The sequence below is a fragment of the Octopus bimaculoides genome, chromosome 22, assembly GCF_046866305.1.
Source record: "Octopus bimaculoides isolate indiv1 chromosome 22, ASM4686630v1, whole genome shotgun sequence".
NCBI lineage: Eukaryota > Metazoa > Mollusca > Cephalopoda > Octopoda > Octopodidae > Octopus > Octopus bimaculoides.
In genome coordinates, this window is record NC_142949.1 from 1600429 (window position 1) to 1614538 (window position 14110).

A 14110-nucleotide genomic window follows, 5' to 3' on the forward strand; every position below is an offset into this window, starting at 1 on the left:
TTTAATTATATATAAAGGGCATTAACTGTGTACCAATGCCTCACGCTATCGAGGGACTAAATAAGTAAAAAAAACTACCAAAAAAAAAAGCTGCATTCCCTCGCTTTCGGTAAATTTGTTGCTTATTTTTGGTAGTTTTTTTACTTATTTAATCCCTCGATAGCGTGAGGCATTGATACACAGTTAATGCCCTTTATATATATATATATATATATATATATATATATATATATATATATATATATATATATATATATATATGTATATGAGCGGGTGTACACGCGCCATATAGCTTGCGCAAGGGCATTTATACATCCATATCTGTTAACGGTTATTTTAATTACTTTTTTCGCTGTATTGCGTGTTCGTTTCTTTTTGGCATCTGTGATTTTATTTTTGATTTTCTATATAAATAATATTTCCTTCGTTTTGCTGCTTTTCTTTCTACGAAATGAGATGATACATTGCTGAACTGTTATTTTTACGCGTTGTATTATTTATCAACCGACGAGACACATCGGCACCACCGGATGCTCCTGAACCAGTTGCTAAGTTTCTCACCTGTGAGGGATTGATGCTAGATGTGTCAAAACAATTGTCGTGATTAATAATAAAAATTCTCGTATATTCCATTCCATCTTCCGTCTTTCATTTACTACACACGCACACGCGCACGCGCACGCGCACACATACATATACCTATCCCTGCACCCATCCAGAATCTTCACTAATATTATAAAGAATCTCACCAGTAACATAGAGTGGCATTTTTTTTCCCAATTTCATAAACAAACCATTATTCAACCAATAAAACTCTTCTAAAACGAATCCTTATAAGCGAGCGGTTGTAATGTTAAATCAAATGCATAGTAAAAGTGACATAAACCACCATCCGAATAAAGCAGGAAAAAATATGATGTCACTTAACTCAACCAACTTTTCGATGAAAATGAAGGAACAACTGCTGCAAAAATCTTCCTTACACTTTTCCTCTGACGATTCTGAACCGATCATAGTTACCACAAACTATTCAACAGTAGCAGTACAGAAGTTATATCTACCTGCATAAGAAATTAGTCATTACAGTTAAGCTGCAATTTGCTACATGACTTGACTACCAATATTTTTCAAATCAGATGAGTCTGCCACATATCAACACACTAAACTATAAGAATAAGTTACCTGAAAACGAAATCTACTGGACAACGGTATTTCAAGGATATACCAAAAAAATATTATTTCAGAACTACATGCATAACTTTCAAAGACAGATACAATCAACACAGAAACTCATTTCACAATACTTGTAGAAAGAAAACAATATTTCTCAAAGTACATTTGGAAATTGAAATGGAAAGAGAGAGAGAGGAAGAGAGAGATAAAGAGAAAGAGAGAGAGAGGAAGAGAGAGATAAAGAGAAAGAGAGAGAGAGTGTGAGAGATCAATAAAATATTCGTTGATTAATTATAGACCGTGTCACAAATTTAATTAAGGGGAATATGCAATCGACACTCTCTTTGCACTATGTTTTAAAGACTTGTGCTGTTTATTTACTTTTATTTGCTTTTTAAGAAATCATTTTTATTTGGTTTGAAACATTTAGTTTAATTACTTTGCAATTAATCAAATTACATGTACTTCTGATATCAGGATCACCCATTTCGTAACTAATGTGATGGCACTTACTTATTCGTAAAAACACCACGCACACACACACATCCACACACATATAGCTTGGCTTTCGCTGTATTAGTTTATAAAATTTTCTAGAATAGATGACTAAATTTATCTAAATTGGGTTTTGGTAAATTAAGTGTAAGTTTATACATAGAGCGCTGCTTTTATATTTGCCAGCTGCGTTAACTGGCAAATATAAATATATTCTGATATATTTCTCCTTGCTTAGAAAAGAAGAGTGATTCTCAAAGGAAATGCTGCATTAATTGGCATGGATATGTAGGAGTATGTAAAAGATACCAATAACAATAAAAATGAAACAGCTTGCTATAGTAATTATAATTTTTATTCTTGTCTTTACACAATTAAATTTGTAATAAATTATGCTGTTTCTGTCAGAAACATTTGATGAAAATGAAATACATAATTCAATATTAATATTCTACATGAACTGACAGAACGATTAGCGAGTTGGCAGAATCGTTACTGCATCGGACAAAATGCCCAGCGACGTTTCTTCCGACATTGCCTTCTGGATTCAAATGTCACTGGAGTCGACTTTGCCTTTCATTCTTTCGAGGTCGATAAAATAAGTACCAGTTGAGCAGTGAGATTGATGTAGTCGACTTATGAAATACAACTCACAGAAGTTCCATCAGCTGAAAAATGCTTACCCCTCATCCAATATTAGTCATGGAAATCTGGAGTCCCTTCTTTGTGTTTTGATTGATAAATATGTTTCAAAAACGACGTGGTGTCCTTCGGATGACAAACACAGGATTGTAATTTGCATGGTGGAATATACGAAGTATCCTTATTTGATATTATATAAAATGAGGTGCTCCAGCATGGCCAAATCCTTTGGGTTAAAATGTATAAAAGAGTAAAATATTATTTCTGAACTGGTTGATTGTTAATGTTGATAAGTAGGTCATTTCTTCCATTATATGAGCTACTTAATATTTTCTGATTCCCACTTTCGAATTCAGGATGTTTTTAGACTTCGTGAGATATAAGGTTTTCTTCTTTTAAAGTTAATATCGTTTCGCTTGATCTGTTCATGCGTGACGCCAAATACCTATGAACCATTTAGAATTAAGCATTGGGACATAAATCAGCTGTGGAGTTCACGAAATATGACTGAACATTTTGTAATTTACGAAAGTAGTTGAAATTGCCTTGATACACATCATTTATTGTCCCTCTAACCTACTAAGTTTGGTAACCAATACCCACCAAATCCCACCAGTCTTCGATCGTGAAGTGCATACCGTGCATATGCCTATATAAGTTGAATTTTCTAAAGAATCTCAATTATTAAATCTCAGGGGTCAATTATTATATTGATGCTACATTTGAGGAGCTGAAACTCAGTGTAGAATTCTAGTGACCTCTCGGATACATAAATAAACAAAAAAATAAAAAGTCTCACTAGAGATTTTCTGATTCGGTTTTATGTACCGCTATATGTCCATCAACTTTTGGAATGAGTAAAAAACAGAGAAAAATTGAAACGCGAAAAATTCAAATATGAACGTGAAAATTATACATTCTAGTTTAGAGAAAACGATGTAATGAGAGAGAAAGAAAGAGAGAGAGAGAGAGAGAGAGAGAGAGAGAGAGAGAGAGAGAGAGAGAGAGAGAGAGAGAAGTAAACGAAAGTCGGAATTAGCAAGTGTTGAAAGAGTTCTCTTGATAACTAACATGATATAAATATCATCAATTTTACACTAGAGAAGGCTACTGAGCTCTTAATATGAATACAATTCGAGTATAGCAACTATGTAGCATTTAAATTATTCATTGAGGCTGTATGTGAATTAGTAATAACAAAATACAGAATAAGTTATGGTAATGATGATGATGGTAGTGGTAGAGCTTAATTTGTTTGTTGCCGGTTTGCACGTGTACAGTTCAAGAACCGCAAACAAAGAGAATAACCAGAATGCTTTACAAATTTTCCCTTTACATCTCATCGATTGTATTTGGTGAATGTGCATCATTTTACTCTGTACTTTGTGAATGAACACGAGCCTAGCCACTAAACCATGTATACATATATGCACACGCGCGTACACACGCACGCACAAATGCACAAATATATTAAATAGATAGAGAAACAGTTAGATAGACAGATATACAATGTTAATTGATATTTTGATATTTAATAGGGTTCCTTTGTATTTTCTTCTACCTTCTTTATTTTCAACGCGCAACGAACATCAATACACGTAAATTCATTTACTGCTTCTGCTATTAAAATCACTTTTGCTAATATTACTACAAGTATTAATACTAACACAAATTACCAAATATTATAATAATAAATCTAACAGCATCAATAAACAAATAGCACTTTCGGGCAACATTTTGCTCCATAATTTCCGATGGAAAAACGTAATTTTTGAACTCAGAACGTTGCCCTGCGTGCTAACGATTCTGCCAGCTCGACTCCGTTAATGGCACCCCCCCTCCAAAAAAAAAGAACAGAAACTGATTTAAGACACATTAATCATTAGCAGCACCTAAAGACATACCAACTACAGTGCTGTTTATTTCTTTATATACATTATGACTAGTCAATGTCATTATTTGATATTATATCTTCTTTTATTCTTCTATTCTTTTAATTGTTTCAGTTATGCGGCTGTGGCCATACTGGGGCACCGTCTTGAAGAACTTTGGTCGAATGAATCAACCCCCAGCACTCTCATTTGAAGTCTGGTACTTACTCTATTGGTCACATTTAAAGGAACCGACCGCTAATTTACGGGAACGTAAACCATACCAGCACCGTTTGTCAAGCGGTGGTTGGGGACTAACACACACACACACACACACACACACACACACACACACACACACACACACACACACACACATATATATATATACTAGCAGAATGTTATCAACAACGTTCTCCCATTTTTCACTAAAGTGCCCTAAACTGGTCCCTGACGAACAAACTCTTTACTTCTTGTTGTCCATCAGATCGTAAAGTGCAAACTACTTTAATTCATTTTCTACATCCATTCTTATTCATCCAACTTTATGCTTGCCTGGATGACATTTCTCTTTATTTATCCTTTGCTAAAGTTTTTCTCTTAAAAACAACCATCGGTTTTAACTTAAGTCCATCAGAAACTAAGAATCTGCAAATACAATCCTACTTTTCTTCAATCCAGCTCTTCTCATTGCTGCTTCTGTTCTCTTTTTGGCTTAGATTTCGATTCTCTGACATTCCAAGAGGAATAAGCCTTTCATTTATGTTACCAATAGATGAAAATTTGTTGCCTTTCTTCCGCCGATTTCCGATTAAAATCTGAAGAAACTAACATATTGGCTTCAAATTTTGGCACAAGTCCCGTAATTTTGGGGGAGAAGAGTTAAATCAATTATATCAACACCAGTACTTAACTGGTATCTATTTTACCAGCGTCGCAAAAAATAAATAAATAAAAGATAAACCCAACATCGGTGGAATCTGAACTCAGAACATAAAGTCGGAAGAAACTGTTGCTAAACATTTTACCTGGTGTGCTAATGACTCTGCCAGCTTACCGCCTTATATGAAGATATAATATATTATCATTTTGATCATCAAGCAGCGTTTTGGGTGCTTAGTTATCAGCCGAAGAACTCAGTCATAAAACCCGTCCATAATGCAATTTCAATTCCAGGAGAAGCTGTGCTGCAAAGTGATGTTACGACCCGATTTTGCTTATTCAATAATTTGTTACCCAACGTACAGAGGGAAACTATAATCTATCTTCTGACACATATATATTGCACTGGCATAGAATCGACTTTTACACGTGATAAATGGAAAATTCCACATTATTTCCAAAAATAGGGAACCGAATATTACATGAGATTGATTTTTTTTTATAGGAGTCTACACGGTATTCCGTATGTGAAGCTGGACACAATAAAAGGTGGTCATAAATAAAATGTCATTGACAATATGTCTGCTGGATTAGGAATGATCTGGATCTAAACAACGATTTGGAGTTTTGCGGAAATTTTTTTAGCAATCTATATATGTTGACATGTAAAAAACAATATATAAACATTATCCTGTTCTTATCACAAATTTTGACGTCTCCAACATTGGCCTAACTGAGAACATAAGTTTAGTATTATTTGAAATTACGTTCTCTAATTACTACTTATTAATTCATACAGCTGTTCGAGGTACATAAATTAGTAACATTGAATCTCATCGCATAAATCGTGTTGTTGATATTCATGTATGTACGTATGTGTGTGTGTGTGTTGCTATATCTATGTATATACGTATATGTATGTTTGTGTGTGTATTGGTATGTGGTTATGTCTGTGGGTGTGTTTGTGTGTGTATTGATATGTGCTTATGTCTGTGGGTGTGTGTGTGTCTGTGCTTATGTGTGTAAAAAAAGAAGAAATATTAAGCAGAACAAGTTGGGAAAGAGAGAATACGAAATCTGGTATAAAGAAGCGTTTGAGGCAGTTCTCTTGATAACTAACACCATTTAAGTATCATCAACCGGTTTGAACTTTGCACAAGAGAAGGCTACTGAGCTCCTTGTATAAATACTGTTCGAATATAACAAGTATGTAGCATTTAAATTATTCATTGTGGTTGTATGTAAATTAGTATGAACAATGTATAGAATGTTATGGTAATGGTGATATTTTGTAAAGGTAGAATGTGTGTTTATAAGCTTGATTTGTTTGTTGCCTGTGCGCATGCGTACATCCCGTGAACCTGAAACAGAGACAATACACTGAATGTTTTACAAATTTTTCTAAGGCTGTTTTATGCTAGAAATCAAAGTTTCATAAAAAAAATTCCAGTTAATAGAATTGTGGGAGGTAATGGGTTAATATCGTTGATCATATGGATGCAGGATAAGGAATAAAATGTATCTAAACAACAATTTGAAATATGCCATGATTTCAGGCATGAGTATATGTTGGTATGAAAAAAAAACAAAAACACACACACACACACACACACACACACACACACACACACACACACACACACACACACACACACACACACACACACACACACGCACGCACACACACACAACATATAAACATTATCGTATTTTTATCCGAAATTTTCTCCAATGATGAACATAAATTTGACAGTTTGAAATGACTTTTATTGTTACTAATTCACACATCTTGGACTTTCAGTGAAATAAATTTGAATCGGTATAAGGTTATTTTTACCAAAACTTCAGCTTCTTTGAAACAAAAGGGGTTCCGTCTTCAGTGACTCTCGTTTTTCTATTTCAGCAGCTGCTTGATGAAAAGCATCAATGTCTTATTCTTTTCTGTGAACTCATTTCATGAACCTTTTCGGATGAACAAAGTGTTAATTATAATTTTCTTTTACTTTATAAAGGTCCTTGACTCGCTTACAGAAAACAACATCCAGGCCAGATTCCAAAAGCAGGAGGATCATTGAGACTGGTGTATTGCTGCGCAAAGTGACTATTTCGAAGGCGAAGATGTCGAAACTTTAAATATAGCTAGTCTGGGAACCATTTGATACCACATCGAATAAAGATAAACAAAGTTATTTTTTCATCTAAAATATACTCTCCTTCATTTTCTACAATGCTCTACCATCTATCTGGTAGACTTGCAGGACTCCTCTTCCAAAATTCTGTTGAGAATTTACTGTTCGATCAGTGTTTGTTATAGAATATTCTTAATTGGTCCCAGATGGTGAAACACTTCACTATTTGTAGTCCATCAGATCGTAATGTGCCAATTACTCTTATCCATTCTGAACATCGATTTTTATCGATCAACCCCTGCGCATGTATAGATGATATTCCTCTTTATTTTTTCTTAGCTAGAGCTTTTGTCTTACAAAAACTTGAGTACATGAGAATCTAAGAAATTACTTAAGTAATCCCACTTTTCTGGAGGTCAAAGGTTCTAATCGCTGTTTCTTTTGACTTTCTCTCTTCTTTTTTCTTCCTGTTTTTTTTTTGTCTTGGTTTAGATTTCGATTCTCTACCATGTGAAGAGGAAAATGCATTTCGTTTATGTTCCCAATAAATAAAAATTATACATTATACATTTCCTTCTGTCGATTTCTAATACAATATCATTCTGATCAGCACGGAACCTTTACTTATTCAAAAGTCTCTCGCCTGACGTCCCGAGGCAAACTGTAATCGAACTCTTTCGCACACAGATGTTGCTCCGACATTCAGTGAGGATCGTTGACGTAACAGAGAATATGATTTTGATATTGTGCGAAACGACTTATTCTAATTCTTATAATAATACTTCTTATTATTACTCCACACAGGTGTTCGAGCTACACGAGTTAGTAATACAGAAACTAATCGCATTAATCATGTTTCTGATATATATATATATATATATATATATATATATATATATATATATATATATATATATATATATATATATATATATATATATATATATATATATATATATATATATATATATATACATATATATATATATATATATGGGTGGTCGTTTTTTAGTGTGTACGTATTTGTGTGTATATATGTATCTGTATATACATATATATATACTAGCGTAGCTAGTGACAGTGACTCTCCGAGTGACCGTGGGTATGTCCAGAAGGGCCACTATGAACAGTAGTGGCCCCAGGACAGTCCCTTGCGGAATACCGCTCAATATTTGCGTTTCCCTAGATAGTTCTCCATTGGCTGCAACTGTCTGACTTCTACCATTCAGGAAGTCATATATATATATATATATATATATATTTATGTAACGCCATCTATATATATATATATATATATATATATATATATATATATATATATATATATATATATATATACATATATATATATATATATGGGTGGTCGTTTTTTAGTGTGTACGTATTTGTGTGTATATATGTGTGTTTGTGTGAGCAAAAAAAAAGAACAGGATACATTGAGAGCAAGTTGAGAAAGAGAGAAGGATACGAAAGCTGGTGCAAACAAGCGTTGATGCTGTTCTCTTGATAACTAACATTATATATATATATAAATACCATCATCTAATTTGAACTCTTCACAAGAGAAGTCTATTGAGTTCTTTATATAAATACCGGTCGAATATAACAAGTATGTAACATTTAAATTATTCATTATGACTGTATGTAAATTAGTATTAACAATGTATAGAATGTTATGGTAACGATGATGGTTTGTAGAGGTAGAATGTGTGTTTATAAGCTTGATTTGTTTGTTGTCAGTGCGCATGTGTAGAACCCAAGATCCTCAATCAGACAGAATACTCTTAACGATTTAAAAATTTTCGCTTTACAAATCATCGACTGTATTTGGAGAATATGCATCATTTTACTTCTTTCTTTTTGGATTAACTCCAGCTTTTCTTGTTTTTTTTTTTTGGTTAATGCAAATCGGTCGTTCAGAACATTTTTTTCAGCATTTTCTGATGACTTACACTTCATTAATTGCAGCATTTGTTGTTGTAATAGTAATTGTTGTTGTTGTTGCTTCTGCTGTTGCTTCTGCTGTTGCTCTAGCAGTTGTAACTGTTGCTGTTGTTCTTTCAGTTGCTACTGTTCTTACAACTCAAGCAAACCCGCCAACAAACTTTCCATATTTTTACAATTTTTTTCCCGTAAAATTTTCACAAAAAAACTTTTGAGTTTCATAACTCCTTGTGAGTTTGTTAATTCCTCGTGAGTTTCTTAATTCCTCGTCGCCACTCTTGTAATCCTTATAATGCCCACTCTGCTATAGTTAGTAAGACAAGTAAGACCACCACTATCTATGACTTTCTACTTCATACTCACTCTTTCTACTGACCGACACCACTATATTTATAGCGACTAGCACATATCACTCGTCACGTGGGAGGGTGTGCCATTATTACTGTTATCTCCACAACAGATAGCTACAAGATCAGCGTAACCTAAATTTCAGCTGCAGACCTTTGCTTCTTTGTAGGAATAAAGCTTCCGTTTCTAATGACTCCCGTTGTTATATTTCTATATCATTAGGTGCGTGATGAAAAACATCAGTGTCTTATTCTTTTGTGCATTCATTTCATACAGCTTCTCCGGTAAACGAAGTAAGTATAATTGGAAATATTTTTTACTTTATAGTCATCAGATATGTAGTGGGAGAAAAGGGAGTCAGAAAAAAAAATGAATAACGTTACCTCAACGGTCTTTCGGATGTACCCCGTTTATATGTAATTACAGCTTTCAAATAAATAATTCTCTATTTATCTACATGTTGTGGAAGGAGTCCGACCACTCCCTCGTGACTAAAGGTGAACTGACTCCACTGTTATAAATTTAAAAAACTGTGAGCTCCTATTGGTAAGCAGTTCACTGTGAGCCTTTGATATAGAGCGTTGAATCTTATTTAATAGTAATAGTAGAGCCTCGTTATATTATATATTCCAAATATGCATAAGGTGAGGGTTTTACTTGTTTTCTTGTCCTTCCTTCTCCTTTATGCATTACAAATATCCATCACTGCAGTGAGGAGCCATATTAACTGCCTGAATGAGGAAATACGAGTTCCAGTCGTCATGATCCTGCATTTTGTTTCAAATGGGGTTATTATAAATACATTATCCTGTATTCAATGAATTATCTGTTGAGTGATGCATGGGCAAATGGATATCTAATTCTTTCAGATGTATTTTAATATCTCTTTCAGATGTTGCTCTAGTGCATCAACAGACAGGAGTTTATGTAAGTTTGAGTGCAGTGAGTTATAGGTAAGTACTACATATCTGCATCTCTTGTATATATATATATATATATATATATATATATATATATATATATATATATATATATATATATATATATATATATATATATATATATACACATATATATATATATATATGCTTAATTTAGTTTTGGCCAGGCGGTAAGCTGGCAGAATCATTAGCTCTCTGGATAAAATACCCATAGTGGCACTACTTCCGGTTTTGTGTTTTGAGTTGAAATTTTGCCGATGTTGACTGCACCTTTCATCATTTCTGGGTCGATAAAATAATTACTAGTTGAGAACTAGGGTCTATGTAAGGGAGTAGCACCCGCCATCAACGTTTCAGGCCTTGAGTGTATAGTAAAAATGTTATTCGTATTGGCAAATTCAAATTCTGAGACTATTTCTAAATGGTAGTTTCTGTATAACAGAAAATCTGAAAGGGGAAGATATGAAGCGAGATTTAGCGAAGAGAAAATTATTTTCATAAGTAAAAAATTAAATAATATTTCTTTATATCTTGCCTACAAAATTTATTAACAATTTATTGAAATATGCGTGCTGGTATGGTCGTGTGGTTAAGGGGCTCACTTCGTAACCACGAGCCAAGAAGATCGTTTTTCTGATACAAATACAATTAAACCAAAATAACTAAAATTGAAAATCATATAAAGGTTAAGATTTCTGTTTTGAACATTATTTTCAATATGGAAAATTGTTTGGCTTGTTAATTCGGAAACCTTGTTTACATATCTCATTTAAGAGGTGTATATATGACAAATCATAATGACCCGAAAAAGAGAGATTTTACCACATAGAATATAGATTTGATTTCCTAATTAAAAACATAATTCTCAATTAAAATGTGCTGAGAATCAGGAACCAAGTTTTAAAATAGTGGCGATAATTCGAATGCAGTCAATCAATAAGTGCAACATTGAAATGTATCGGGGGTATTAAAAAGTAGACTCATCTAATTAATATACATGCATATTTGTTAAAATTATTAACTGAAGAACATAACTATCCCGCTTGTTACCTCGTCTCTAACTCTTTATAACATTTATCCATTAATTCCCCTGTGACTATCTAATTCTACTTATGAAATTCTGGATATATATTTATATTTATATACTTAGTTATCGTTAAAAGAACAGAAATATACGACTTGTGGTATTTGTTTCGGATCTGCATGTTTTGAGTTCAAGTCCCGTCAGATTCTTTTGGTTTTATCCACGTCGTTAAAATAAACACCAATACAGCCTGATCCCTTTCCCTGTAAATTCCGCGCCTTCTCCCTTAATGAGAAATCATAGTTTAATAATATTTTTTATTTCCTAATATATTCTGTATTTACAGTGACAGGATTAAGAGACGTGGTAGATGTACAAAAGGGCCTTGCAACGGTCCAAGACCGAGGCTACGACGTCCATGTTGCGCAGGTTACATATGTGAATGTGAAAATCGTAAATGCTATTGTAGTTCACAAAATAGGATCCATGTGGCTACTAACGGTATAGTCCAAACTGTAATTGCTTTTCTGATTTTTATTGTAAATTTACCATCTTATTAACGTTCTGCACCTGTGAATCCTGTGAGTAAACTATATACATCAGATTGTTTTTATACAACGGGGAAATCGATGCGATCACGGAAACAAACAAACCAAAGGAGCCAGAGAAACAGCAAAAATCCACTCAACTACAAGAACATCAACAAATGTTGTTGTTGTCACTGATGCTGCTACTTCTCCTCATCCTACACCTCCTCCTATATCTAATATATTTATGTTATTAATCCCTCAAATTTTAATGAAATCTCAAATAAATAAATTTATGAAACCATGAAAATTACTCTGTTCTTCCTTCTTCACTGCACTACTTGTTTCTGCAGTGTCACATTATATTATTGTAAAACAAATTTTGTCCAAGTTCTATTTTATAACATTTAAATAGAAAGAAACAGGAAAAAAGATAGATAAGAAAGGAGAATAGAGAAAAGCAGAAAAGGGTGTAGGAAACGAGTGCAAGAGATGGAGGGTTGTGGGCAATGGGCAACATACCCCAAAACAAATGGAGTGCTCAGCAGTATTCCTCGGTTGTGACCGTGATGGTGTTTCCGCGAGGAAAAGCCAGCGACACACGTTGCAGCAGTCACGCCCCCTTCCCGTGATGCATCTGGTTTTATGATTAAATCCTTGGAAGTCTCGCGACCACGAAGTCTCGCGACCACGAAGTCTCACGCGTTTTCTTGACCGAAGTTGCAAAATTGTAGAAAAAATGCCAAATAATTTCATGCACACACACACACACACACACACACACACACACACACACACACGCACGCACGCACAGACACACACACACACGCACGCACGCACAGACACACACGCGCAGGCACACGCACACACGCACCCACCCACCCACACCCACACCCACACCCACCCACCCACACACACACGCGCATTCTTGTATTTGTAAAAGAGAAAAGAAGTGGTGTCTGTACAGCTTAATAACTTTCTAACGCTATTTACCACGTCAGCACGCCGGGCGAAATGCTTAGCGGTATTTCGTCTGTCTTCAAATTCCGCCGAGGTCGACTTTGCCTTTCATCCTTTCGGGGTCGATAAAATGAAGTACCAGCTGCATACAGAGGTTGATCTAATTGACTGGTCCCCTCCCCACAAATTTTGGGCCTTGTGCCTAGAGCAGAGTGTGATTTGATCTTAAATGGGACATAATTGCTTCCGCACCAGCTTTCACAGTGAATAATACAAAAAATGTCTTCTTTGTATAACGGAAGCATTCTATATTCTTTTGTCTCGGAATACTTTACTTAACCTAAGAGACGAGAAAAGTAATTCCCGTGTTCACGCGGAAAAATACGTATTTTCCAAATTCAAATAATAAGTAGATCTGTTGTCTCTCTCACTATAATATTTGTACACCCCCTAACCCCTAGCACACTACTATTATTGAATCTTACCTTAAATGTGATACAATTACCTCTGCACTGTTTTAAAAAGTCAACACTAATCCAGTAACACCCTATTAAATCCTTTTCAATGAGAAAAGTATTCCATATATTCTCTTGGAAATATAAATATCTTTCAAATTTAATTAATTATCTTTTTAATTTATTATTTAATTATACAATTATTTCATTATCTCTCTTCACTAGAATTAATTGATTATCTCCCTCACTAGATTGCTTGTACACACCCCTGTAATCACTAGCCACATTATTAATAACAACCCCCTCCTAACTTTATACCTAACTAATAAACTATTAACCTAATTCTATTATAATTCTATTATAATTTTATTACACATAATATTATAATAATATAATAATTAATTCTACTGTTTAACATATTGTACACACAAGAATTATTTTTCTACCAATATCTTACCTTGCACAATTGCTAACTTTTATATCAGTTATCCAATATTACAGCAGTGAATAGTTACACTTGATAATATTTGTATCTGTCATTTTCCTCATAACTATTTTCATTTACTATACAGATAAATCTTTAACTGTAAATTAATACATGATATAATATGCACCAATATTATATTTATATATTTTCTGTATATATTCAATTTTCCATCCCATATTCTTTATATTTATTCTTGTATACTATTTAATCTAATCATTTTAATAATATCATA

The 14110-nt window shown here is 33.8% G+C and overlaps 1 protein-coding gene across 3 annotated transcripts; it reads left to right on the plus strand.

Moving 5' to 3' along the window:
• Positions 1–5971: 5971 nt before the first annotated feature.
• LOC128250536 (uncharacterized) lies at positions 5972–12286 on the plus strand. Of its 3 annotated transcripts, XM_089339720.1 has the most exons (5): positions 5972–6269; positions 7076–7248; positions 9707–9777; positions 10377–10437; positions 11796–12286. In XM_089339720.1, exons 3-5 carry the CDS (start codon positions 9714–9716, stop codon positions 12007–12009), a joined length of 339 nt encoding a protein of 112 aa, XP_089195846.1. In that variant the 5' UTR covers positions 5972–6269; positions 7076–7248; positions 9707–9713; the 3' UTR covers positions 12010–12286. The 3 variants fall into 3 exon arrangements, with proteins under 3 accessions (XP_089195846.1, XP_089195847.1, XP_052831762.1); XM_052975802.2 differs by lacking the exons at positions 5972–6269; positions 7076–7248 and adding an exon at positions 8545–8801; XM_089339721.1 differs by lacking the exons at positions 5972–6269; positions 7076–7248 and having other exon boundaries at positions 8544–9777.
• The last annotated feature ends 1824 nt before the right edge of the window (positions 12287–14110 follow it).

Excerpts from the sequence above, each read along its gene's own strand:
- LOC128250536 (XM_089339720.1), top strand. The coding sequence starts at position 9,714 with ATGAAAAACATCAGTGTCTTATTCTTTTGTGCATTCATTTCATACAGC. Across the intron at positions 9,778-10,376 it reads CAGCTTCTCCGGTAAACGAA|ATGTTGCTCTAGTGCATCAA; the intron begins GTAAGTATAATT and ends TATCTCTTTCAG. Across the intron at positions 10,438-11,795 it reads TTGAGTGCAGTGAGTTATAG|TGACAGGATTAAGAGACGTG; the intron begins GTAAGTACTACA and ends CTGTATTTACAG.